Source organism: Salmo salar, chromosome ssa25 (assembly GCF_905237065.1).
Source record: "Salmo salar chromosome ssa25, Ssal_v3.1, whole genome shotgun sequence".
NCBI classification, from domain to species: Eukaryota; Metazoa; Chordata; class Actinopteri; order Salmoniformes; family Salmonidae; genus Salmo; species Salmo salar.
In genome coordinates this window covers 36,884,596-36,908,851 of record NC_059466.1, presented here as the reverse complement: position 1 = coordinate 36,908,851, position 24,256 = coordinate 36,884,596, and the positions used below count along the sequence as shown (strand labels likewise).

General features: G+C 44.2%; 1 protein-coding gene across 4 annotated transcripts; it reads right to left on the bottom strand.

Annotated features, from left to right (window-relative positions):
* Positions 1–171: 171 nt before the first annotated feature.
* On the bottom strand, positions 172–18,132 carry LOC106586707 (SUMO specific peptidase 7). Of its 4 annotated transcripts, none has more exons than XM_014174259.2 (23): positions 17,849–18,132; positions 16,022–16,183; positions 15,828–15,899; positions 15,477–15,592; positions 13,042–13,293; positions 12,735–12,820; positions 12,261–12,409; positions 11,707–12,112; positions 9,889–10,019; positions 8,494–8,625; positions 8,347–8,380; positions 7,872–8,096; positions 5,785–6,239; positions 5,515–5,645; positions 4,790–4,906; positions 4,584–4,703; positions 4,374–4,466; positions 4,083–4,300; positions 3,607–3,662; positions 3,452–3,495; positions 3,297–3,365; positions 3,076–3,226; positions 172–2,820 (listed from the first exon to the last, which is right to left on the bottom strand). In XM_014174259.2, the coding sequence occupies exons 2-23, from the start codon at positions 16,082–16,084 to the stop codon at positions 2,656–2,658; spliced, it is 3,285 nt and encodes a 1,094-aa protein (XP_014029734.2). In that variant the 5' UTR covers positions 16,085–16,183; positions 17,849–18,132; the 3' UTR covers positions 172–2,655. The 4 variants fall into 4 exon arrangements, with proteins under 4 accessions (XP_014029734.2, XP_045563447.1, XP_014029736.2 ...); XM_045707491.1 differs by having other exon boundaries at positions 5,887–6,239; XM_014174261.2 differs by having other exon boundaries at positions 16,037–16,183.
* Between the last annotated feature and the right edge of the window lie 6,124 nt (positions 18,133–24,256).

The following is a 24,256-nucleotide window of genomic DNA, read 5'->3' as shown; positions in this document are numbered from 1 at the left end:
TCTTGGCATCCATGTGTGTATGTGCATGTGTGTATGTGGAGGTTCTACCCTGAGGGTACTTCAGCCAAGCGCAGTAGACCCTCTGCTGGGTGTGGAGGAACAGTGGCGACTCAACATGTCAGAGTATTGCAGAGAATCGGTGGTAAATGAACAGAAAATGAATTGCTGTAATTCAGTCTACAAATGTATTTATTACATTTTATATTCAAAACACAGTTATCAAAACGTACATTTTAGAAACAAAATCCACACGTAAAAATCTAACTGACATAAGTTACAATAAAATCACCTAGGGGACAAATAAATAGTAAAACACGGGTAAAATAATAAATGCGAGACTCAGTCTGATCTCATGTTAAACGAGGCTATAGTGGTGGGATGTAGGGCCTATCTATAAGGTGCAGAGGGGACAGACTTTTTAAAGAGACGTTCCACTGAAACAGTAAAGAAGAACCTGTTAAACTGTTGAATTTCAGTGGAAGGCCCCTTTAATGCCTCTGCTTAAAAGAAGCACCGAAGCAGACACTCTACAGCTACTGCAGAAAGTCCTTCATATTTAGCAGACACTCTACAGCTACTGCAGAAAGTCCTTCATATTTAGCAGACACTCTACAGCTACTGCAGAAAGTCCTTCATATTTAGCAGACACTCTACAGCTACTGCAGAAAGTCCTTCATATTTAGCAGACACTCTACAGCTACTGCAGAAAGTCCTTCATATTTAGCAGACACTCTACAGCTACTGCAGAAAGTCCTTCATATTTAGCAGACACTCTACAGCTACTGCAGAAAGTCCTTCATATTTAGCAGACACTCTACAGCTACTGCAGAAAGTCCTTCATATTTAGCAGACACTCTACAGCTACTGCAGAAAGTCCTTCATATTTAGCAGACACTCTACAGCTACTGCAGAAAGTCCTTCATATTTAGCAGACACTCTACAGCTACTGCAGAAAGTCCTTCATATTTAGCAGACACTCTACAGCTACTGCAGAAAGTCCTTCATATTTAGCAGACACTACAGCTACTGCAGAAAGTCCTTCATATTTAGCAGACACTCTACAGCTACTGCAGAAAGTCCTTCATATTTAGCAGACACTCTACAGCTACTGCAGAAAGTCCTTCATATTTAGCAGACACTCTACAGCTACTGCAGAAAGTCCTTCATATTTAGCAGACACTCTACAGCTACTGCAGAAAGTCCTTCATATTTAGCAGACACTCTACAGCTACTGCAGAAAGTCCTTCATATTTAGCAGACACTCTACAGCTACTGCAGAAAGTCCTTCATATTTAGCAGACACTCTACAGCTACTGCAGAAAGTCCTTCATATTCATCCTAGGAGAGATTTAAATCATTAATGCAACAGCCTTTGACGTTAGTGACAAATTACAGGTTGACATGAGACATCTGCATGTAATTTGAATGGCCCAGCTGGCCAGTGATACAACTATAAAAGCTTAAATAATATTTTAATGTATCAGGCTGAAATGTAAATTTACTGGTTGCTCAGCATGAGCAGAATCTCAAGTGCTGCGTTTCAAACTCATAAAAGAAACACCCTCCTCCACTTACCCTTGCCTTATGCCCTCGGGGGAATCCCCGTCACCTTCTTGGCCTTCGGCCCAAACGATTAGCCAAGCAAGGGAAGTTCAAAACGTAAGCCCTCGTTTTTAATTGAGTTTGCAAGTGTACAATTATGTTCACTTCGGGCCTGTAACGCCCCATAATTAAATTTGCGATGATTGCACATCCGCTAAGAAAAGTCAGCCAAAACTTAAAACCTCAACGTCAATATGGAGAAGTCAACATACAAGTGTAAGTAAAAACGAATGTAAATAAGTTAGAAATGGTGCTACTAATGCACATGATGGCACAAACACGTCTAGTAAAAGTACATCTGTTTTTGTTTGGTTATCTTTTGGAAATTGTAGAAATAGAACATTTTCTTTCTTCAGAAGTCCCAGCAAGACAGGCTAACCTTAGTTTGCTAATTAGTTTGCTAGCTATCATACAGTAGGCGTATATTAATAATTATATAGTTAATATAAGTAGACATAAAATCATAATTGACTGTAGCTCATATAAAAGCACCCACAAGCCACCGGTGGCTGAAAACACAATTGTTGTGGGACAAACGAGTGACGAATTTTCGGGCAAGGGCAGTCCACTTAAAATTCATTCCTTCCTCCCTCCCTCGACCCTTGCCTGCAAGTGTAAACTCGCCAGACGTCATGACACGCCATCAGAAGTGTCCACTTAATTTGAGGGCTGAGGGGAGAGGGTGTGTCTGTTAAGTGTTTGGAATGCAGCCAAGGTGCTTACCGTGCCCGACTACATTTCCCATGTTTCCTATACTACCTAGGGCCAGGATAATACCAGTATCGTGACACTCGTTAGTATCGTGTCAAAGAAACAAAACACGAAGCAGATTTAACTTCTTTAGGAAAACAGCCCCAATGTTGGAAACAAACATCATTATGTTGTCACCCAGAGTCACATTTATTCATTTTCCAAGATATAGAACACAATATTTTACATACAGCAGGTTTTTAAAGGTCCAAAGTGTTTGGTCTGCTTCGTGTTTTCATTTTTGCCATGGAAAAAATATTGGGATACTGGTATCGTCACAGTCATAATACTACCCACCATGCCCTAACTGACTAAATTTCCCATATTTCCTATACTCCCCACCGTGCCCCTCTGGTGTCTGTACAGGTGTAGCACCAGGTCCCTGATCTCGTCTCGTTTCCTCCTCACCTGTTGCCGTGGGAACCAGCGTTCTAGGCACAGGGGGAGTTCAAAGTGCACCACAGGGTCCTAAAGGGAGAAAGGGTAGGAGAGAGAGAGAGAAAAGTCTTATGTAGGTGTACGTCAGCGTATGTGTTTGGTGAGTATGGTCTCATAAGAGAAACACTCAACCTTGTCTGAGACCTGAAGACACAAGCTTAAGCTCCGTTGGATAACGGAGTCATGAGTTGATCAGATACGACAAGAGTTCAATACCAGGCTGGTTACAGGTGGGAGCGTGTGAATTCCTATGCATGCATGTTCTTATTCCATGTGTACGGTTACCTGCAGGAAGCTCTCGACGTACTGCAGCAGGTAGAGGCCGCAGTCGCTGCTGTTGTCCTGTAGGGGGACCTTACAGTGAGAGCCTTGCATCTGCTCAGAACTAAACTCGCGCACAGAGCCCCGACGCAGCTCCCACTCCGACTGCAGGTACCTGGCACACAGAGATAGCTGGTACATTAAGTGTACAACACACACAACATTCCATTTAATAGTAGACTCACTCCCGTAAGAGTTTGAAGACGCGCTCATGGAGGGAGAACTTGACGGAGTCCATGAGGAGAATACAGGGTCTAAGGAGAGAAGAGATGTGCATATAAACATATAGTTAAGACCTCTAGAACACACCTTCTTTGTGTGTGTGTGGTCATCCACTCACCGTTTACAGATGGTCTCTCTGTGACAGGTCTTCTCAGTGCAGTCCTAGTGAGAAGGACAGAATGTAAGAAAGACGACAGAGTGAGAGAGAAGGAAACCAACTGAATGTGAGAAATAGAGAAGTAACAGAGATTCCTAAAGAGAGTGATGTCTTACCAGAGGACCAGGAGGTGGCTGGAGTACTGAGTCACTCTGTACCACACCATCTGAAACTAGAGAGAAAACAGCAGCAGGATCAGCAACTATCCTCCTCCTGCTGCTAAATCCCAGGACTTCAGCACTAGTATTTCCTAACAGCAGCCCTGTTCCTATTGTAGTTGTTGCTATTGTCATTGTGGATGTTATTGCAACACAGTGATATAAAGAATGGAATGCATCATAAAAAACCATGTAGATGAAAGCCTCTTGAGTTCCAGCCTCATTCTGTGTTTCTGTCTGTGACTGGAGTTCTGAGCAGCTCTCCCCTCACGGTTCTGACTCCATCCTACCCTGCGTATCTATCTAAAACATATATTACAGTTATACTCCTAAACCTACGCACATGTTCACTAATGTCTGACTATTATGTCAGTTTGACATAAAGACATGTAACATCCTGAGAGACAGGATGAGAGGACTTAAGACACACATACCTGTAACTGTCCGTTTGTCCTGGTTGTCAGTGCTAGTTGATTCAGGGGTGACTTCACTGATGCCATTTAGCTTTTTGTACCCAGAGGCCTCCTCTTCAGCCTGGGCCTCGTCTGGCTTCTCTCCCCCTGTTCCCCTCAGCGAGGCTGGGCTGCTCCCCTCCTCACACTGGGGCTGCTCCAGGCCAGGGAAGCAGATCACCACCAGGTACCAGTGGGCTCTGTCATATAAGGAAGAAAGCACTATGAGCCACACAGTTTATTTATTGATGTGTGTGTGTCTGTGTCACTCACTCTTGATTGACAGGCACAAACAGGAAATCTTTCTTGAAGATGTCCACATGTCGTGTCCACGTCTTCACCCGCTGATGCCGCCTCCGCTGCGCTCTGGGGACAGACAACACAAACACACGTCAAGAGACACACACATACAAACAAAAACACACAAAACACAAAGATACAAATCCATAATTGATCAACTAAAATAGACACACACACACTTACGAGACGCTGGTACTGTCCTCACTGGCATTGTCTCGGCGAGTGAGCTGCTTGTAGAAGAAGCTGCTGAAGAAGTGAGAGCGATCAGCCACATCCTGCGGAACCCTCTCCAGAAGCAGATACCTGTTGGGACAGAGACATGCACAGGTTGAAACTCCTCCATGTTGTTGAAACTGTCCTCCATGCACCAAACTGACGATGTCACTCACTTGAGGTAGAAGTCGATGATGACATCATTCAGAAACTGGCCGTTGTCAAGGCACTCCAGATCTTCTGTTGTCACGGTGATCCCTCCTTTGGAAGGCGGTGGAGGAAACTGGATCAACCTGAGAAGGATCAGAGAGAGTGAAACCACATATCTACACTAACGATGGTCTACATCAGGGGTTCCCAAACGTTTTCCCTCCGGCTCCCTCTCCAGCATTGGGGAACATCCTCCCCCCGCATCTATTTCTATGGGCAGAAGCTCTGTTCATGACACAAACTGTTCACACTCCTCTTGTTGGTGGAGAGAATGTTGCAGGTTTAAAGCTCATTTCCTGCAATACTACACATTTTGCCATGTCTAATGTGTATTCATGTGATAAAAAAACGTTAGCTGACATGGGCTAGTTGATCTGGACAATTCTGACCAGTTATAAATAGCTCTCTAAGCTATGCAATGACTAACATGACAAGAGGAACTGATGATGCACTACCAATTTCACCTTGTGCATTCTACATTACAACTTTCAAGTTTAAAGCCGGACTAAGTTCCTTATTATTATTTTATGCGCCTGCCCTGCCGACCTCACAGTTTGGGAAGCACTACTCTACAGCAAGGGTCTCCATCTCTGGTCCTGTAGACCAATATGGTGTGCAGGCTTTTGTTCAAGCCCTGCACTTACACACCTGTTTCAAAGAATCAACAAATCATGGGAGTTGTGTAGCTTGCCTGCGTGTGGGACCCTGGTGCTTGTATCGGGTCCAGTTGGAGCCTGGCTTCGGGCCCAGGGACACAGAGTAGGAGCCTCTGGTTCTGCTGTGACACACTGTGTACACGGGTCTGGGCTGGACTGGACTCTCCTGGAGGGGGGACAAACGACAGAGGAAGTGTAATAGGTTACATGTTGTTCATTTGATCATTCATGTAGAGCTTAGGGTTTGTTATGGTTGAGCTTGATGACATCAGTCTCCACACCCAAACACACAAAGTACTACCAACCTCAGCGAGGGGTACGCTCTCTGCTTCCCTCTGCTCCTCCTCCTCTGCCTGTACCTCTGCCTGTACCTCTGCCTGTACCTCTGCCTGTACCTCTGCCTGTACCTCTGTCTCTGGTGGTGTCTGTGACTCTCTCTCCACAGCGTCCAGATTTGGCCCGGGTGTGTCTCTGTCCTGGTCGGGTTCTGTGACAGGCTCGGCATTGTTCTGTCCCAGTAGGGAGAGCAGCTGGTGGTCCAGTCCGGTTCTACCGATCAGCGCCAGACTGTCATCCAATGACAGGAGAGGACTGTGGAGGTCCACCGCCCCGTTGATGGGAGCGTTCCCCCAGAGACACGCAGCGTCGACGCGCTGGGCGTTGTTGAGACAGATGATGTCGAGGATGGAGCGAAGTAAAGCCCCCTCCACCCCCTCTAGAGGGGCATGCAGAGTCAGCAGGAGGAAGGGGCTGGCCGGTCCTATCAGCACACACACACACACACACACACACTTGAATAGCACATGGACATACACCAGCTTGAGCAAACACCCACCTACCCACATACTAGTGTTGTCACAAGACCAGAACTTTGACTTTGATACCAGGTTCAGTATCACCACACCAAAACAATAACACTGCAACAACAAAAAGCTGGCGTATTAGAAAGGCACTTATTCCAGACGATCTGTAGACTTCAATACCACACTTGAAATGTTGACGTCCATTTTTCATAGACAGCCATGTATGCATTAATGAATCAACTATACAATCAATCTAAGCACATAACATAAATGGTCATCATTGAATGGACTTATTTTACTCTACTGATCAACAACATTTGCATAGACAAAGCAATGTCTTTTATAAAAGAGCGCGTCTCTTTAAGACCTAATGACATCACTCACACACACACACACAGTGAGAGACAGGAGAGATGTGAATGAACAACGTTTCCAACATTGACTATGGTTTTTGGCGACAATCAGCATATTTTGCGTGATGGTACTAAGGTAGTGAACTGACGTTAGCTTCAGCTGTTAGCCCAGCAAGGAAAGCTAGCCTACAAAGTTGGAAGCTAGCAGTATCTTCTTGCATTGTAAAGTGTTCTAGCCTGTAATGGACATTGTTTGGCGAACAGTTTCAACATTTCTACATGCTGTGTTGCATTACTCAAGTGTGTTAACTCCCCTCTCAGGCTGCACAGAAGTTAACATGATACAGTCCAGACTCCCAGTGGTTCCTCAGGACAGACTAGAGTCAGTATGAGAGAGGAGATAACATGATACAGTCCAGACTCCCAGTGGTTCCTCAGGACAGACTAGAGTCAGTATGAGAGAGGAGATAACATGATACAGTCCAGACTCCCAGTGGTTCCTCAGGACAGACTAGAGTCAGTATGAGAGAGGAGATAACATGATACAGTCCAGACTCCCAGTGGTTCCTCAGGACAGACTAGAGTCAGTATGAGAGAGGAGATAACATGATACAGTCCAGACTCCCAGTGGTTCCTCAGGACAGACTAGAGTCAGTATGAGAGAGGAGATAACATGATACAGTCCAGACTCCCAGTGGTTCCTCAGGACAGACTAGAGTCAGTATGAGAGAGGAGATAACATGATACAGTCCAGACTCCCAGTGGTTCCTCAGGACAGACTAGAGTCAGTATGAGAGAGGAGATAACATGATACAGTCCAGACTCCCAGTGGTTCCTCAGGACAGACTAGAGTCAGTATGAGAGAGGAGATAACATGATACAGTCCAGACTCCCAGTGGTTCCTCAGGACAGACTAGAGTCAGTATGAGAGAGGAGATAACATGATACAGTCCAGACTCCCAGTGGTTCCTCAGGACAGACTAGAGTCAGTATGAGAGAGGAGATAACATGATACAGTCCAGACTCCCAGTGGTTCCTCAGGACAGACTAGAGTCAGTATGAGAGGGGACATCGGCTACGATGACACGCATGATCCTTTCTCAATCAATAGACGACGTGAGACACATTGTGACGATTCTAGTACTGAACCATTTTTTTCACGTTCTACTATCAAAAAAGTTTTGGTATACCGTGCAACACTAACACACAATTTGGTTCCAAAAGGCAGGCTCTCACCAGTGGGTGGTTCTAAGGCCTGTTTGATTGACAGCTCCCTCAGGTCTTCTTGGACGGCGACTGCCTGGGCGTCTGAAACGTAGAGGAGGAGGAGGGCGGGGGGAGGCTGCCCCATCTCTCCCTTGACCTCCCACCCCAGCCCTCTCTCCTGTAGCTCCTCCCTGTCCCAGACGCTGTACTTCCACAACTGACAGCGCTCCACAGTCACCATCACCTCTACCTGGCCTGAGGGGGCAGGAGACAGAGGGGAGAGAGGGGTTAACAATCTAGGCCACCACACAATCACCCCACACCACCACCGCCAGCCCTGGGTCACAGACAGGGCACAGATGGGCTAGCGACCACACACGGTCATGTTCAGGTTGGACCAAGTAATAATTGAAAATGATTAATGATTCAAGTTTAAATAGAGGACCAGGACTGTATGGTCAACAGTGTGGCGAGAACACAAGCAAAGTCCAGGGGTGCTGGTTACCTTTAATTGGTATGATGATTCTGTGGTTTGTGATCTGCAGAGGATGAAAGAAAGGCTCCCATGTCACATAACCAGTGTATTGCATGCCTATTCTAGAATGTACTGTACCCATTCTCCTCAGTTGGAGCACAGTGTGCAGAACCTTACCATGAGGTTTCCGCTGGCCTCCCCTCGGACCCCCCCACAGTGCAGGGCAGAGAAGGTTAGGGCCATACCCTCAGAGTCCTCAGTGCTGGGGAAATTGGCCACCCCAAACCCTGTCACCACCACAGGCATCACCTGGAACACACACACACACAGATGAGTAGCACACACATTGATGAGCAACACACACATTGATGAATGACACACAAACACGTGTGTATGCATGCAAGCACACAACAAACATGCTTTCTGATAACGAGGACACAAGAGAATCCGGATAAGCAATGAGACATAGAAGGGGTTCGTGTGAGAGACTTAGTTAATCAGCGGATAGGTTTAAATGATGTGTGTTCACTTGTATGTAGTGCAGCAGAAGGCATTTGGCTTGTCCTCCTATGTTTTGGCTGACTGCAGTACGTGGGAGCTACAGTATCCCCACTCTGGCCTATAAAGCCTGACAGGCATCAGGTGGTGGTTCTGCCCCATAGGGCCAGTCTAATCATGAAACACCCTCCCTTTTCCCACCACCTGCCTCTACCCAGATTCCTCTGTGAGCAGCCCTATGTGACATCACCCGTATCTATTTGCTTTCTTTTATGACATATTTTAACCTAGTCAGCCCTTTGTGACATCCCATCCATCTGTGCTTTTCTTTGTGAAATCATCCAGGCCAGGTTAAGCCCTTTATGTCACAGAATCTGCCCAGTTCCCAACCCTTTGTGACGTCATCTATTGTGAGCGCTCCCTGATCTGCCCTTTGTGATGTCACCCATACATGCAGTAACGAGGTCAATGGAACGCAGAGCGTGGGGGAAAGAACGTCATTGGTGCACAAAGTGGATATTCGTCAAATATGTCATGATTTCTGTGTTCTAACAGGTGATTACTAAAATGATGTTATGTTCGCTATGTTCGCTGCATAATATTTAGAAAAATGTTTTTTTTCGGGGTTAGAAAAAAATATCTGCTATATCCTAACTCCTGTTCATATAAGCTGGTAGCATAGCTAGCCATATAGATATTGGTGGTGGTACTTTAAGATGTTTTTAAGTGTAATGCAGTTGATTGGTGACGATAACAGAACATGTATTAGGGTTGACCTCCATACAAGCTTTATACAGATTTTTACCCCAAAATAGTGTGAAATGCACATATAACCAATAGCCTAAATGTAGCCTAGGTTCATTTTGATGGGGGCAATGAGGACATTCTTAATCTTTCCCCCACGGGAGGACACCTGAGTGGCATTGCCATGGAATTTCCATTGATTTGGTAAAATTCGATTGATCTCTTTGCTGCATCTACTGTGAGACCCCTATTCTGTCCTTTGTGGTGTCATCCATTGCGAGATTATTCTGTCCTTTATGATGTCATATGTAAGAAGTTGTTTTTGCCCACCTGAAAGTCCGTCTCTTCCACCACGTTGTCTTCCTGAGCATGGTTTCTCTGGGACTCCGACTCACTAGTCTGTGGCCAAAGGACTGAACTGTGGGACGGGGTGACTACCTCCTCATCACTGGAGAGAACGACTAGAATACACACATTAAACACGTTGCAGTGAAATACTGTATATATCAGCCCAATTATAATCTCTCTCACACGATGACCGTAGTGTAATGCACTGTGAAGGAAAGACGGGGACAGCAGTAATCCTGCTATGTTGGGGGGGCAGTAACCATAGCAATGCCAGTGTTGTAAGGCACAGCTTGTGCTATTTCAGACATGTACTGTACACAAACAAATTAAAATGTTAAATAGGCAATACTGGCAGAGTCAGATACACACACAGAAATGCACTCAACACACTGGGCATACTGACACAGACAGTCACAAGCACAGACCCAGCGGCCAGTGTTACAGACAGACAGTATGTGTGCTTGTGTGTGAGGGGGCTGACATGCTGACCACACCGCTAGCGTCGCGTACACATACATGTTATTCAATCACTGCACCCACACTGCTCGCAAGCGTCTGCGTAGCCAGGCGCTAAAATAGAACTTGTTTCTATTTGTGACGCGCTGCAAGTCCTGCCTCTCCCATCTCCTCATTGGTTTTTATGAGCATATACCCACGTGGGTGATTGAAAGATGAATTGAGGTCCACACTCCAGTCCAGTTGGTGGTGGTAATGCACCTTAAAGTTGGTTGCCAACCTCCATATAAAGTCCACAGAAGAAGACTGAAGGAGGAAAGATTACTAGAAACTAACTAGGCTTACCGTTTTATCTGTGGATTAATTGTTGGAGTAGAGGACCTTGTGCATTTCAGGTAAAATAACAACTTAATGTTTATATTCCAGGACAAATTAGCTAGCAACAGCAAGCTAGCTGGATAAATTGCCATAAATGTTTAATGCTTTTCGACCTGTCCCCAAATGAATATAGCTGTTTCAGATGTTTCAACCTGCGTGTCCTGATGGCATCTGGTGTGGGTGGACAATATGAACATGCGAGTGATCTGGTCAGCATGTAACTCTGAACCAACTATATTAATTTGGGGACAGGTCGAAAAGCATTAAACATTTAGGGCAATTTATCCAGCTAGCTTGCTGTTGCTAGCTAATTTGTCCTGGGATATAAACATTAAGTTGTTATTTTACCTGAAATGCACAAGGTCCTCTACTCCAACAATGAATCCACAGATAAAACGGTAAACCTAGTTAGTTTCTAGTAATCCCTCCTCCTTCAGTCTTCTTCTTCTGTGGACTTTATATGGAGGTTGGCAACCAACTTTAAGGTGCGTTACCACCACCAACTGGACTGGAGTGTGGACCTCAATTCATCTTTCAATCACCCAGGTGGGTATATGCTCATAAAAACCAATGAGGAGATGGGAGAGGCAGGACTTGCAGCGTGTCAAGCGTCACAAATAGAATCAATTTATATTTTAGCGCCAAGCTACGTAGAAGCTCACTAGCAGTGTGGGTGAAATGATTGAATAACATGTATGTGTACATTTATTTTGCAACGCGAGCGGCAAGGTCAGCATGTTAGGGTCGGTGCCCGAGGCAGAGAAATAGACTATATTATGATGACGCCATTCCAGGAGGAGGGAAGGCTGGGGGATCTGTGTGTTGGTTTATTTGTGTATGTTTGTTTCAATGAGAGAGTCAGGAGAAACACACACACACACACACACACACACACACACACACACACACACGGAGTGCAGATATGCAGTGTACAATATGATAGCCTATACGTAGCTCTATACTCACTGGGTTCAACAGGACTGAGTTTGGGCGTCCTATCCTGGCTGGAGGACATGCCCAGCCTCAGGGTTCCTCTCCTCTCCTTAACCCCTCCACAGCTGGTGTTAGAGGGGCTGGCAACTTCCCTGTCTTCCCCCACAGTGACTACCATCAGGGTCCCGTCAAAGTTTGAGGGGTCCACCTCTACTTCTATGGATGCTACATTAGTGTCTATGCCCCTCATCCCCTCCAGACACAGCTGTTTGGGGGGCAGTCCTCCCTCGCCTCTGGCATCTCTGGAGAGGCGCAGCACGCTCCCTCTGGAGCTCCTGGAGGCGTCTGTGGTCAAGCCCTCCGCCACTCCATCCTTCATCCCTCCAGCCTTCACCTGTCCATTACTGTAGAGCCCAGACTCCCTCCTCCGACTCTCCCTCTAGAAACAAGGAGAGATAGGGTGTTACTTTAGCCCCAGGGCAGGTTGTCTAATGGTTTGGTTAGCAGCTTGCAGGTTCTTGGCTTCAGCCTTAAAGTCAGTCAACTTTAATGTCAGTATTTAAGTAACTTCTACCCGAAGACTCTACCTCAACATGTGTGGATTCGCGTGAACCTGACTCTGCCTTCCTAGTCCTGGTGGATTGTGGGTAAGGCTTTTCCTGGTGCATGTCCCCCTCAGTAAAGGTCACCTCCTCCAGGGGTTCCCGTGAACTGTGCCTCCCTGACACACTACTGTCTGCAGAGGAGAGAGACGGTGAAACAATAAACGTGTTACTACTCTCCAGAAAGTAGTGCAGCAGATAGGGGAAAACAAATTACCATAACATAGAATTAAATCAACTTTGCCTGTGTGTGTATGTGTGTATGTGTTAGTAAGAGGTGAAAAGCACATTCAGCAGGTCTTTGTTTTACAGCTCTATAAAAGTAAAAGGGTTTGTTTATGTACAGCAGGATTGAGGCCAGGAATACCGCAGATCCTTTCCAATAAGGAAAACCTTCAGAGAGGCAGGGATAGGGAACGCAGTAGCAGGGGGAGTGTATGTGTGTGATGGAGGACTCACTGCATCTCTGGTCCTTGATGTTTTCCTCTCCTATTAAAAGTTCCTTCACCTCCTCGTCTTCCTCTGATCCCCAACTGTGGTATGACCTAAACAAGAGAGAAAGAAAGTCACAGAGAAACAATTATTCCACTGCATGCTTACCTTGTGCTGTGTTTTAACTCTTAAAATCGCTCACTGACATCCTAAAAGGGAAGACATGTTCCCTACACTTAAGACTCCACAGTAATCATCTACATAAATTAATCTGCATACAGCGTCCACTCTCCAACAGCCCAGCGGAATTCAGCAACATTTAACCAAGCATTACCTCCTCTCCTTGCGGATCGGGGTCGAGGTGGGAGTGGGGTGGTCATGGGGTCTCGTTCTGTGTGCTGTAAAATCTCTACAATCCTCCCTCCCCTCTCTGCTGCTCTGAGACACCCTCCTTTGCCCGCTCCCCATCCGTGACTCTCTCTTCCTCTCTCCAATTCCTGTCATCTTGCCACGCATCTTCCTGTCCAGGTAGGCCTGCCCCTGCTCCGTCTTCAGGACGTCCGTGAGAACCAACTGGAGCTGCGTGCTGAAGGAACAGAACCAGTCAGAACCTTTAGATCCCTACGACCCATATGTGTCATCATGACCTCATCTGTTAAATGACTTAAATGTAATATCTTGATGGCCATTCTGGGTCATCTCTTTTAAAGTTAACCAATAGGGAAACGGCTCGTGAGACTACAGGGGGAGGAATGGGGTTGATAGGACCAGGCAGTGTGTGTGTGATAAAGATAAGCACTGCTGCTGCAGCTATAGCTCAACAGTATCAGTAGTGGGGGTACACTGGGCATGTCAGCTACACTGCCTTCGGAAAGTATTCAGACGCCTTGACTTTTTCCACATTTTGTTATGTTACAGGCTTATTCTAAAATGGATTAAATAAAATATGTATCATCAATCTACACACAATACCCCATAACGACAAAGTGAAAACAGGTTTTTAGAAATGATTGCAAATGTTTAAACAAATTATAATAATTAAAAGAACTTATTTACATACAGTACCAGTCAAAAGTTGACACCTACTCATTCCAGGGGTTCTTTATTTTTTACTATGTTCTACATTGTAGAATAATAGCGAAAACATAAACACTATGATATAACACATATGGAATCATGTAGTAACCAAAAAAGTGTTACACAAATCTAAATATATGTTATATTTGAGATTCTTCAAAGAAGCCACCCTTTGCTTTGATGACAGCGTTGCACTCTTAGCATTCTCTCAACCAGCTTCATTAGGTAGTCACCTGTGTTAGGTTCTAATTTTCAGAGTAAATAACTCACGGACACTAGAGAAGCTTAACCCAGTTTAATTCTTCCCAAAGGTTCGATACAGCTGGACTCAGACAAAATACATTTCACACAAGCACTGATATTTAACTATTTCTCCTAGGCTGAGTCTCCTCTCAGCCTAGGAGAAAGGAAACCTGGCACCATCCCTACGGTGAAACATGGTGGTGGCAGCATCATGCTGTGGGGATGTTTTTCAGCGGCAGGGACTGGGAGACTAGTGAGGATCGAGGGAAAGATGAACAGAGGAAAGTACAAAGAGATCCTTGATGAAAACCTGCTCCAGAGCACTCAGGACCTCAGACTGGGGGCGAAGGTTCACCTTCCAACAGGACAACGACCCTAAGCACACGGCCAAGACAACACAGGAGTGGTTTTGGGACAAGTATCTAAATGTCCTTGAGTGGCTCAGGAAGAACCCGGACTTCAACCCGATCGAACATCTCTGGAGTGACCTGAAAAAAGCTGTGCAGCGACGCTCGCCATCCAATCAGACAGAGATTGAGAGGATCTGCAAAGAATGGGAGAAACTCCTCAAATACAGGTGTGCCAAGCTTGTAGCATCATACCCAAGAAGACTCGAGGCTGTAATCGCTGCCAAAGGTCCTTCAACAAAGTACTGAGTAAAGGGTCTGAATACTTATGTAAATGTGATATTTCCATTTTTTATTTGTAATAAATTTGCAAAAGTTTCTAAAAACCTGTTTTTGCTTTGTCATTATGGGGTATTGCGTATACATTGGTGAGGGGGACTACTTACTCAATTTTATAATAAGGCTGTAACAAAACAAAATGTGGAAAAAGTCAAGGGGTCTGAATATTTTCCGAATGCACTGTACCTCTGAGAAAAGTGCTTAGGGGAAGAGCTCCATCTGGTGAATGTTCGGAAAACTGCACTCAATGACAGTGGATTAATTCATCCTTACCTTGCAATGGGACCGAATAAGTTCACAGATAAAGATGCACTACGCAGAAATCGCTCCACCATTTCCTGGTTGCTAAAATTCTAATTCTAATTTCAGTTTATGTGACAAAACAAGCAAGTATGGTGTAGAAAATCATTGTACCATCTAAACCGATGTGAAATATATTTTCCGTAACCAAAAATATTGTATTTTCAGCTGTTTGAAGCTGGTGTACAAAACCAAACTTCAGAACAGGAAGCATAGAAATGGTGCACAAAGAACAAATCTACTGCTTTTTAGAGTTCATTTCAATGAGAATGACAGATCTATAACATATTTCTATGTGAATTTGGTCAGTTCGCCCAAAAAGTGACATATTGCAGCTTTAATAACTGACCGTGTTATGGAGCAAAATCATCTATGAACCGTCAACAAGTCTAACCTAACCAGACTAATTAGGTTTGCTTCCTAACATAACTCCATCTGTGGCTCCATAAATACTGCTCCTCACCAGTCCATTGCCGCTTGGCCTAATGCCGCTTGGCCGTGATCCATAGAGATGGATCCATTCTGCTGACAAGACTTTTGGAGTTTGATTCTGTTTCCAGCGATCTGGGTCCAGTGAATCTGTTGGGAGAAATGGAGGTAGAGTTACTGACCCACTACCCAGATCACAATAACAAACCTCAGGGAACAAGGTTAAAGGCGCAATCTGTCATTTCTTTACTTTTCTATCATTTTAATATTTGGGTGTATGCGTGTGTTGTACACTTCGTAGGGAGGCCACAGGGGGCAAGAAAAGTTACTGGTTGCACATTCAAGAGGAGAAAGAGAAAGGTGACCTGTAGAGAATAACATTTACCTGTGACTCTTCATTCCCACATCTCAACTCTGAAGAAAGAAGGGTCTTGGGAATTTTTAGTGGACTTCCCATCTTAAAAGCAGAAGGTGGTACTGTTAAAATTCTCACTGTTGTTGATTATAGTAATTGCATAGTGGCTGAGAAAAAGACTAGGAATCACAATGGACTAATATAGCCAGGCAGGCCAGACATACTTGAGAGTTATCCACCTTGTCAACGGCCAGTGAAATGGTTAGAGCTCTCTTATGGTCCATCATGACCAGGCTCTGGGGCTTTAGGGCTTGACCTCAGGCCACTCCTTCTCCAGGGCCTCCTGTCACCAATCCAGGCAGCGATTGTGACGCAGCAAACAAGCTCTGCAGCAGACACACATGATATGTACAGTATACATTCACTTTCATACCTGTCAGTTTACAAGCGCACAATCCCACATACACTAAATGATCAAAAGTATGTGGACACCTGCAAGCCGAACATCTTATTCCAAAATCATTAGCATTAATATAGAGTTGATCCCCCCCATTGCTGCTATAATAGCCTCCACTCTTCTGGGAAGACCTTCAAATAGATGTTGGAACAACGCTGTGGGGACTTTCTTCCTTTCAGCCATAAGAGCATTGGTGAGGTCGGGCACTGATGTTGGGCGATTAGGCCTGGCTCGCAGTCGGTGTTCCAATTCATCCCAAAGGTGTTCAATGGGGTTGAGATCAGGCTCTGTGCAGGCCAGTCAAGTTCTTCCACACCATTCTCGCCAAACCATTTCTGTATGGACCTCGCTTTGTGCACGGGGACACTGTCCTGCTGAAATAGGAAAGGGCCTTCTCCAAACTGTTGCACAGAATCGTCTAGAATGTCATTGTATGCTGTAGCGTTAAGATTTCCCTTCAATGGAACTAAGGGGCCTAGCCCGAACCATAAAAAACAGCCACAGACCATTATTCCTCCTCCACAAAACTGGCATTATGCATTGGGACAGGTAGCGTTCTCCTGGTATCCGCCAAACCCAGATTTGTCTGTCGGACTGCCAAATGGCGAAGCGTGCTTCAGCACTCAAAAGAGCGCGTTTCCACTGCTACAGAGTCCAATGGCTGCAAGCTTTACACCACTTCAGCAGATGCTTGGCATTGCGCATGCTTGGCATTGCGCATGCTTGGCATTGCGCATGCTTGGCATTGCGCATGCTTGGCATTGCGCATGCTTGGCATTGCGCATGCTTGGCATTCTGCTTGTGTGCGGCTGTTCGGCAATGGAAACCCATTTCATGAAGCTCCCGACTAACAGTTATTGTGCTGACTTTGCTTCCAGAGGCAGTTTGGAACTCGGTAGTGAGTGTTGCAACCTAGGAGAACTTACAGTTGACCGAGGCAGCTTTAGCAGGGCAGAAATTTGACAAACTGACTTGTTGGAAAGGTGGCATCCTATGACGTGTCATGTTGAAAGGCCATTCTATTGCCAATGTTTGGCTATGGAGATTCCATGGCTGCATGCTCGATTTTATACACCTGTCAGCAACCGGTGTGGCTGAAATCGCCGAATCCACTCATTTGAAGGGGTGTCCACATACTTTTGTAAATATAGTGTACATTGGTGACTGTAGCATCACTAGGAACATGCAAGAGCTATTATTTTATTCTGTACTTTGAACATAATGCTTTTGCCAGGAAAAAAAAAAACATTGTTTATAAGCTTGTAATAGCAGCACATGAATAGCAGCATCTTGTCACGCGTGGTACTGGTGCACATTTATTTTCTGAATTTGCATGCTATGCTACTAGCAATTTCTAGCTAGCCCTCAGGTCGCTAGAATTTGCACTTGCATTTCACTGAAGTTAAATACTGCTCATGTAATGGTTATCTTCGTGTTGCCCTTTGACATTCTACAATATTATCCAGCTATGCACAGACACGCTAGCTAATAAAACCTGGCAAAAACCTGCCTGCCTGAAATTTAGCCAGCAAACTAGCTAATTTAGCTAGCTCAGTAGCAGACATCAACTTTTGTTCCCGATTCTCATACTTACTCAATAATACAGCGAGTTAGTGCAACATACACAAACGTGACCAAAGAGCGAGGATAAGGGAAATGTAAACAGCTACCGTACACTCCAAATCATCTCGCTGATTAACTGTAACGCCTATAAATTCATAAATAGTTACACGTTGCGTTGTTCGCACAGGTTGTAGATGTTTTCACGCTTTTCCTGGACAGAAGAACATCCTGGTGTTTCCGGAAGTGGACGATCTAGAGAGAGGAATAATAATGCCATATTTTTGCAGGCACTTAAACCAAAGATTTTTATAACTAACCCAAGATAGACCACAGCCTGTCATTTCCAATGGGAGAAAATTTATCAGAGTAGGCAGAGCCAAGCACGACCTAGCGTGAGCCTATTGGTGCGTTCAGCATATATTTGCATATTTCCATTAGGGAACGCCTATTCTGTGAAGTACGCATGTGCAATAAATCAATTTGCCCTTGCAGTCCTTCCAAACAACGCAATCTTTAAAAGAAAATGGCAAAGGGTAAAGTCTACAAAACGTAGTCCACTCTGTTCGTAACATATTCTAGTTTTGGAAACAGAAAACTGTATTGAGATTAAATGATTCATCGATTACAAAATTAGCAGAATGTCGGCCAAAATCCATCTTGCCCCACTGCCGGCCGCTGTGCTCTCACCACCATATTTGGTAGTAAGTGGAAACGCCAACCAAATATCTGTCTAATTGTTCTATCTGTGCTTAAACTCCGCCATGGGTCGTTGGAGAAAGCCTATTTGGAAATTAATCAAGTATGGGTAGCTGAGAGGGAAGAACCTTAATCTTTCCTCAGTTGTCTGAGCTATAAAAAATATATATATATATAATTCAACTCATGGTTAGGCCGAGATTTGTCCATTCAAGGAAGAGTTTTGCTGACTAAGGCTGAAGAGATGTCTAGAACCTCTTATGTGTTCTCTTGTCTTGACAGTCCCAAATCTATTCATTCCCAATTAGATAAGACACTGTTTAACTTTATATGGAAAAATAAACCTCACAATGTGAAGAAGAAAAAAAATGTTCTTAAAAAAGGTGTGGGCAGTCCTAATGTGTTTTAATTAAGTCTTAAAGATTTCATGGATAAAGTGATACTTTAAGGACCCAAACAGCTTTTGGTTTACAGTACCAAATCTTAATTTCAATGAATTTGGTGGCTTAAGTTTCCTTTTGCAATGTCCAGCAGGTGAACAACGTCCTGTTAAACTGGCTGATTTCCACAAACAAATGCTTCATTGTTGGTTCCTTCTATACAAACATAATTTCCCCCCTCATAAGTATGTTATATTGAATAATCTTATCATAAAATATAAAAACAAGTCGCTGTTTTTAGAACATTGGTTTAGAAAGAACATTTTACTTGTGGGCCAGCTGCTGAACTCAGATGGACACCTATATACATACAGTGAGTTTTTAAGAATGTATGAACTCCCTGTCTCACCAAAGGAATATGACATGGTGTCTTAAGCAATACCAGGTGGTGTTCTAACACTTTTGAAACAAACTGTGTTCAATACAGATCCATCACCGTCAACCATAGCAATTAACAGTGTCCCAGTTAATGATAAACAAAAATATATATAATTCATTCAAAGAGAAGCTTTTTATGACAGTGATGTTCCAATAGCAAAAATGTTGGTGGAACTTGCAATATGTTGTAAATTGGCCAAAGGTATGGATTTTATCACACAAATATGCGCTCACAAACAAAGTGAGGGAAACACTTTAAATAACTCACAGAGAATACCCATCCAACGAAAAGATCACTTGGGCATTTGTTTTTCCAATGTGTTTGTGAATATGTTCTGGATGGATCCTCGACTGGACTGGGGTAAAATATTTAGTGGGGACATCCATCTGCAAGCTTGTGATGTTCTTCTTGTTTTTGATAGTCCAAGATTCTCCACAAATGAAAAGTATTGTGATACATTTTATTAAAGTTCTTGCTAAATATCACATCCATAAAATGATATTTTTAAGAAAACAAAAACATCTTATTCAATATTTTTTAAGGTAGACTTAGTATGCTCTGTAAGAATAAGAAGGTATTGAAATCAATTGATACTGTTAAGATTTTCACATTTCTTTGAATGTAAAAACCCTGTATGTGTTTCTGTTTATCTGTTTGTGATGTTTTGTGATACAAAAATCTATACATCCTTCTAAAAAAATGTGACACATTTGTATTTTTGTATGTATGGAATTTCAAATAAAAATAAATTCAATTAAAGCATGGGTAGCTGTAACCCAATATGACGACCGGAGTATGGGCGAGTGGGTGTGGGTGTGAGTGTATGGACAGCGAATCAGCTAATTGGGCAGATTTGTTGCCACTCAAGACCGTTTTGTATGGCTGATTGGGCTGCACTACGAGTTGATAGTAAGCCGGCAGCGACCAGTGCTCCTGTGTTGTACCTGCTGACTTAAAGTGCTTCCTATTGGGTATCATCCTCGTGGATGGGCAAAGGTGTGCATTTGTAGCTACGAACAGCTGACACAAGCTTAGTCAAGTTTCAGTTTTTCTATTAACATATCATTTTGAGTCAGAGTTTACTTTTCGTATTGACTAAACATGAAGAAATCCGGTGGAGGAGTTTGAGCAACACTGGGCTATGACTGAAGCAGAAATGAATGTAAATGTAGGGGGTTAGGAGTTGAGGAGGACAGGATGGAGTGTAATGGTGGAGTGGAAAAAGGTGGAGGTAGAGTAGAAAGAGTAAAGGTTAAGAAGAAGAGGAAGCCTGTGGAGCCTTCGCAGGTCTAGTCAGAGGAGGGTAGTGCTGATGAGGGAGTTTCGGTTCGCAGTGTTGTACTGAGAGAAGTGTAGTTCAAGGTGTTGGTGAAATTTAAGGACCAAGGTGGAGTCATGGCGGTGAGTCAGATCGCGTTGACTAGGGATTTGGACAGTAAAGTAGAAGAGGTTGTGTATGCTAAAGTTATTTGTGATTGAAGTTTGGTGGTGTTGTGTTTCAATGCTAAACAGTATAAGAAGCCGCTCAAACTCAAGCAGGTATGTAAACGTGTGGTTGATAGTAGCATGCTGGATGAAACTGGACGGCAGTGGGTGAAGGGAGTTATTACAGGAGTTCCAGAAATTGTTAACATGAAAGAAATAAAGGACCACTTGAAGGGAGGCTCTCTTATTGAAGCAAAGCGCATCCAGATAGCACAAGATGGGAAGAAGGTGGATAGCTTGTCAGTGCTTCTAAACTTTGAGGATCTGGTACTGCCAGAAAAAAGTAGGATTGGGTATATGAGTTACTATGTGCGATAATATGTTCCAAAACCATTGCTTTGCAATAACTGGCCGAGGTTTGGGCTAGTTGCGGCGGTGAGTAAATGCAAAAGGATATGTGCAAAGTGTGGGGGAGAACATGCATATGGGGAATGTGGAGATGGGGTCCAGTGAAAGTGCTGTAACTGTGGGGGAGCCCATAGTGTAGGTATGGGGGTTGTTCAGTGATGAAAAGCGGGCGGAAGTGCAGAAGGTGAGGAGTGAGTGAAAATTCTTGCATGCAGAAGTAGTGAAGGTAGTTCACAGAGAAACAATCTGGGCACCTAGAAGAGCAGGTATTCCAGGGCAGATTGGGATGCAGGTTGGGCATGATGTAGGGAGCAGAATGGGGGAGAACACAACAATGTTAGTAGACATGAGGAAGGCTGTTACATTTGTGACAGCAGCAATCAATTGCACAGAAAAATGACAATGGAACAGTAAGAAGATACAGATCATAGTGGAGCAGGCAGTGAGGTATTTTGGGATCATGTACAGGATGATCTCAATAAGATTGAGAATCAGTCCTGCCAGGAATCATGTATTGGTTAATTTTCACAATGGTGTTTCTCCTTCAATGGAATGCCAGAAGTTTGATGGCTAATGGGCAAGAGTTCAAAACATTTATTGAGGAGTTACCAGCCAAACATGACGTGATATGTCTCCAGGAGACATGGCTTAAACCTACTCTAGATGTTGTATTACAAGGTTATGTTGCAGTCCGTAGAGATAGGGTGGTGTGCTACCTTTATTTTTATTTTACCTTTATTTAACTAGGCAAGTCAGTTAAGAACAAATTCTTATTTACAACAATGGCCTACCGGGGAACAGTGGGTTAACTGCCTTGTTCAGGGGCAGAACAAAAGATTTTTACCTTGTCAGCTCAGTGACTTGATCTAACCACTAGGCTACCTGCGGGGGATCCCGTATAAGTGTGTGGGAGAGGGAGTTGAAACAGGAGTGTGTAGCGGTAGAGGTGTGATAGGGAGGGGGGGAATATGGTAATAGTGAACTTTTACAACCTGTGTAAGAGACTAGAGTTGATGGCCATTGGAAATGTAGAAGGTCAAGATAGGAGACAGGTAATGTGGTGTGGGGATTTTAATGCTCAGTACGCTCTGAGGAAGGTTTCGGACTGATGTAAATGGACAAGTGTTTGAGGAACTACTGGATGAGAAAGGGCTTGTGAGTCTTAATGACGGCCGGGGAACCAGGACTGACCCAGTAACTGAATTTTAATCTGCTCTGGCTCTTACTTTGATCTCCAGTTCGATGGCAGACAGATGTAGTTGGGAGGTTTTGGAGTTATCTACAGAGGGTAGTGGTCACTATCCCGTTGTGTGTACTGTAGGAATGAGGGTGGAAGATTCAGTAGGGAATGGATTGAGGAGATGGATATTTGGGGAAGCGGAGTGGGGTTAGTTTCAGGAGTTGAGTGAACAGGAGCCATCTCAGGTTGATCTCAATTCAGATGAAGGCAGGTGATTCCTATGGGTACAAGGGGGAGAAAGAGTAACTCAGTTCCTTGGTGGACTGATGAGTGTAGAGAAGCATTGAACTGTAGGAACAGGGCTTTCAGAATGTTGAAAAGGTTCCATAATTACCAGCGCCTGATTCAGTATAAACAAGCACAAGCAGTAGTAAGGAGGATCATTAGGACAGCTAAGAGGAAGTATTTGCGCCGGTTCTGTGGAAACGTAGGCAGAACCACTCCTGTGGGAGAGGTATGGGAGATGATTATGAGGATGAGTGGGGTCAGATGAGATTTGGATCTCCCTGTGCTGAAAAGTGGGGAGATTGCAGTGAGAGATATGGAGAAGGCAGAGATGTCAGCCCAGGCATTTGTGAAGGTGCACAGCTCAAATAATCTGACAGAAGAGGGGCAACGTGGGAGAGAGAGGGTCTGAGGAGAACCATCTCTCTCCTGGATTAAAGAGAGATGGTGGGGGATACATTGAATGCCCCTTTTACATTGGTTGAGATGAAGAGAGCATTAGCTAAAGCTGGGGTAACATCTCCTGGGAAGGATGAGATGTTACATCATTATGGCTCATCTCAGTGACACTGCAATGGGGAAAGTATTTGGCCTTTACATTAAGGTGAGGCAGGAAGAGAAACTGCCTGGAAGTTGGAAGCAGGCTGTAGTGGTGCCGATACAGAAACCAGGGAAAGACCCTACTAGTCCTTCAAGCTATAGGCCGATAGGGTTGACATCTCATGTATGTAAACTTATGGAAAGGATGATGACAGAAAGGCTGACTTACTTTCTGGAGAGTAGAGGATTAATAACACCAGATCAAAGTGGGTTCAGGAAAGGTAGGGGAACGATGGATCCTATGCTGTGCCTTGAGTCAGTCATACGGAAGGCACAGGCAAATAAGGAGGTGGTGGTAGCAGTTTTCTTTGATGTAGATAAGGCTTATGATATGATGTGGAAGGAAGGCCTACTTATCAAGCTGGATATCATGGGGGGTTGGAGGAAGGGTTTTTAACTGGATAAAGGATTTTCTTTTTGGGCAATCAATACAAGTGAGGGTGGGGAGCTCTATGTCAGAAAGCTATGAGGTAGATAATGGTACCCCCCAGGGAAGTGTCATTAGTCCTTTTTTGTTCTCCATTATGATTGATGTATTCTCCCAGGTGAGACCTGATATTTGGAGATCATTGTTTGCGGATGATGGGGCTCTGTGGAAGAGAGAGAGACATATTACCCATACAGCTAGAAGAGTTAAAGAAGGGATTAGTGAAGTTGAGCAGTGGTCCCTCAGGTGGGGCTTCAAGTTCTCAGAAATGGGATTGATAGACCTAACTAGAAATGGGCAGATGTTTTAGTAAGTGGTGTCAGGTGTGGTCACGGGACGTTTCCAGTGTCCCTAAACATCGCCAAACTGGCATATGTCTGTAAGTTAGATAATTCCAGTGCTATTACATATTTGCAATCCCTAAATGCTATTTGTTCAGTATAAAAACACAATTTCTACCATATCAACCTCACTCACACTTTGTAGTGGAGTTATGGGATATCCAGGGTACATTCAAGTGTCCTTTCAACCTCTCCAATGTGTCCGAATATGGTAATTCCACTGTTTTTGCACACTGGGTGTGCCTAAAAGTTCTTTTT

Excerpts from the sequence above, each read along its gene's own strand:
- LOC106586707 (XM_014174259.2), bottom strand. The coding sequence starts at position 16,084 with ATGATGGACCATAAGAGAGCTCTAACCATTTCACTGGCCGTTGACAAG. Across the intron at positions 4,907-5,514 it reads CACCAGGGTCCCACACGCAG|GTTGATCCAGTTTCCTCCAC; the intron begins GCAAGCTACACA and ends GATCCTTCTCAG. Across the intron at positions 3,663-4,082 it reads GGACAAACGGACAGTTACAG|TTTCAGATGGTGTGGTACAG; the intron begins GTATGTGTGTCT and ends TTTTCTCTCTAG.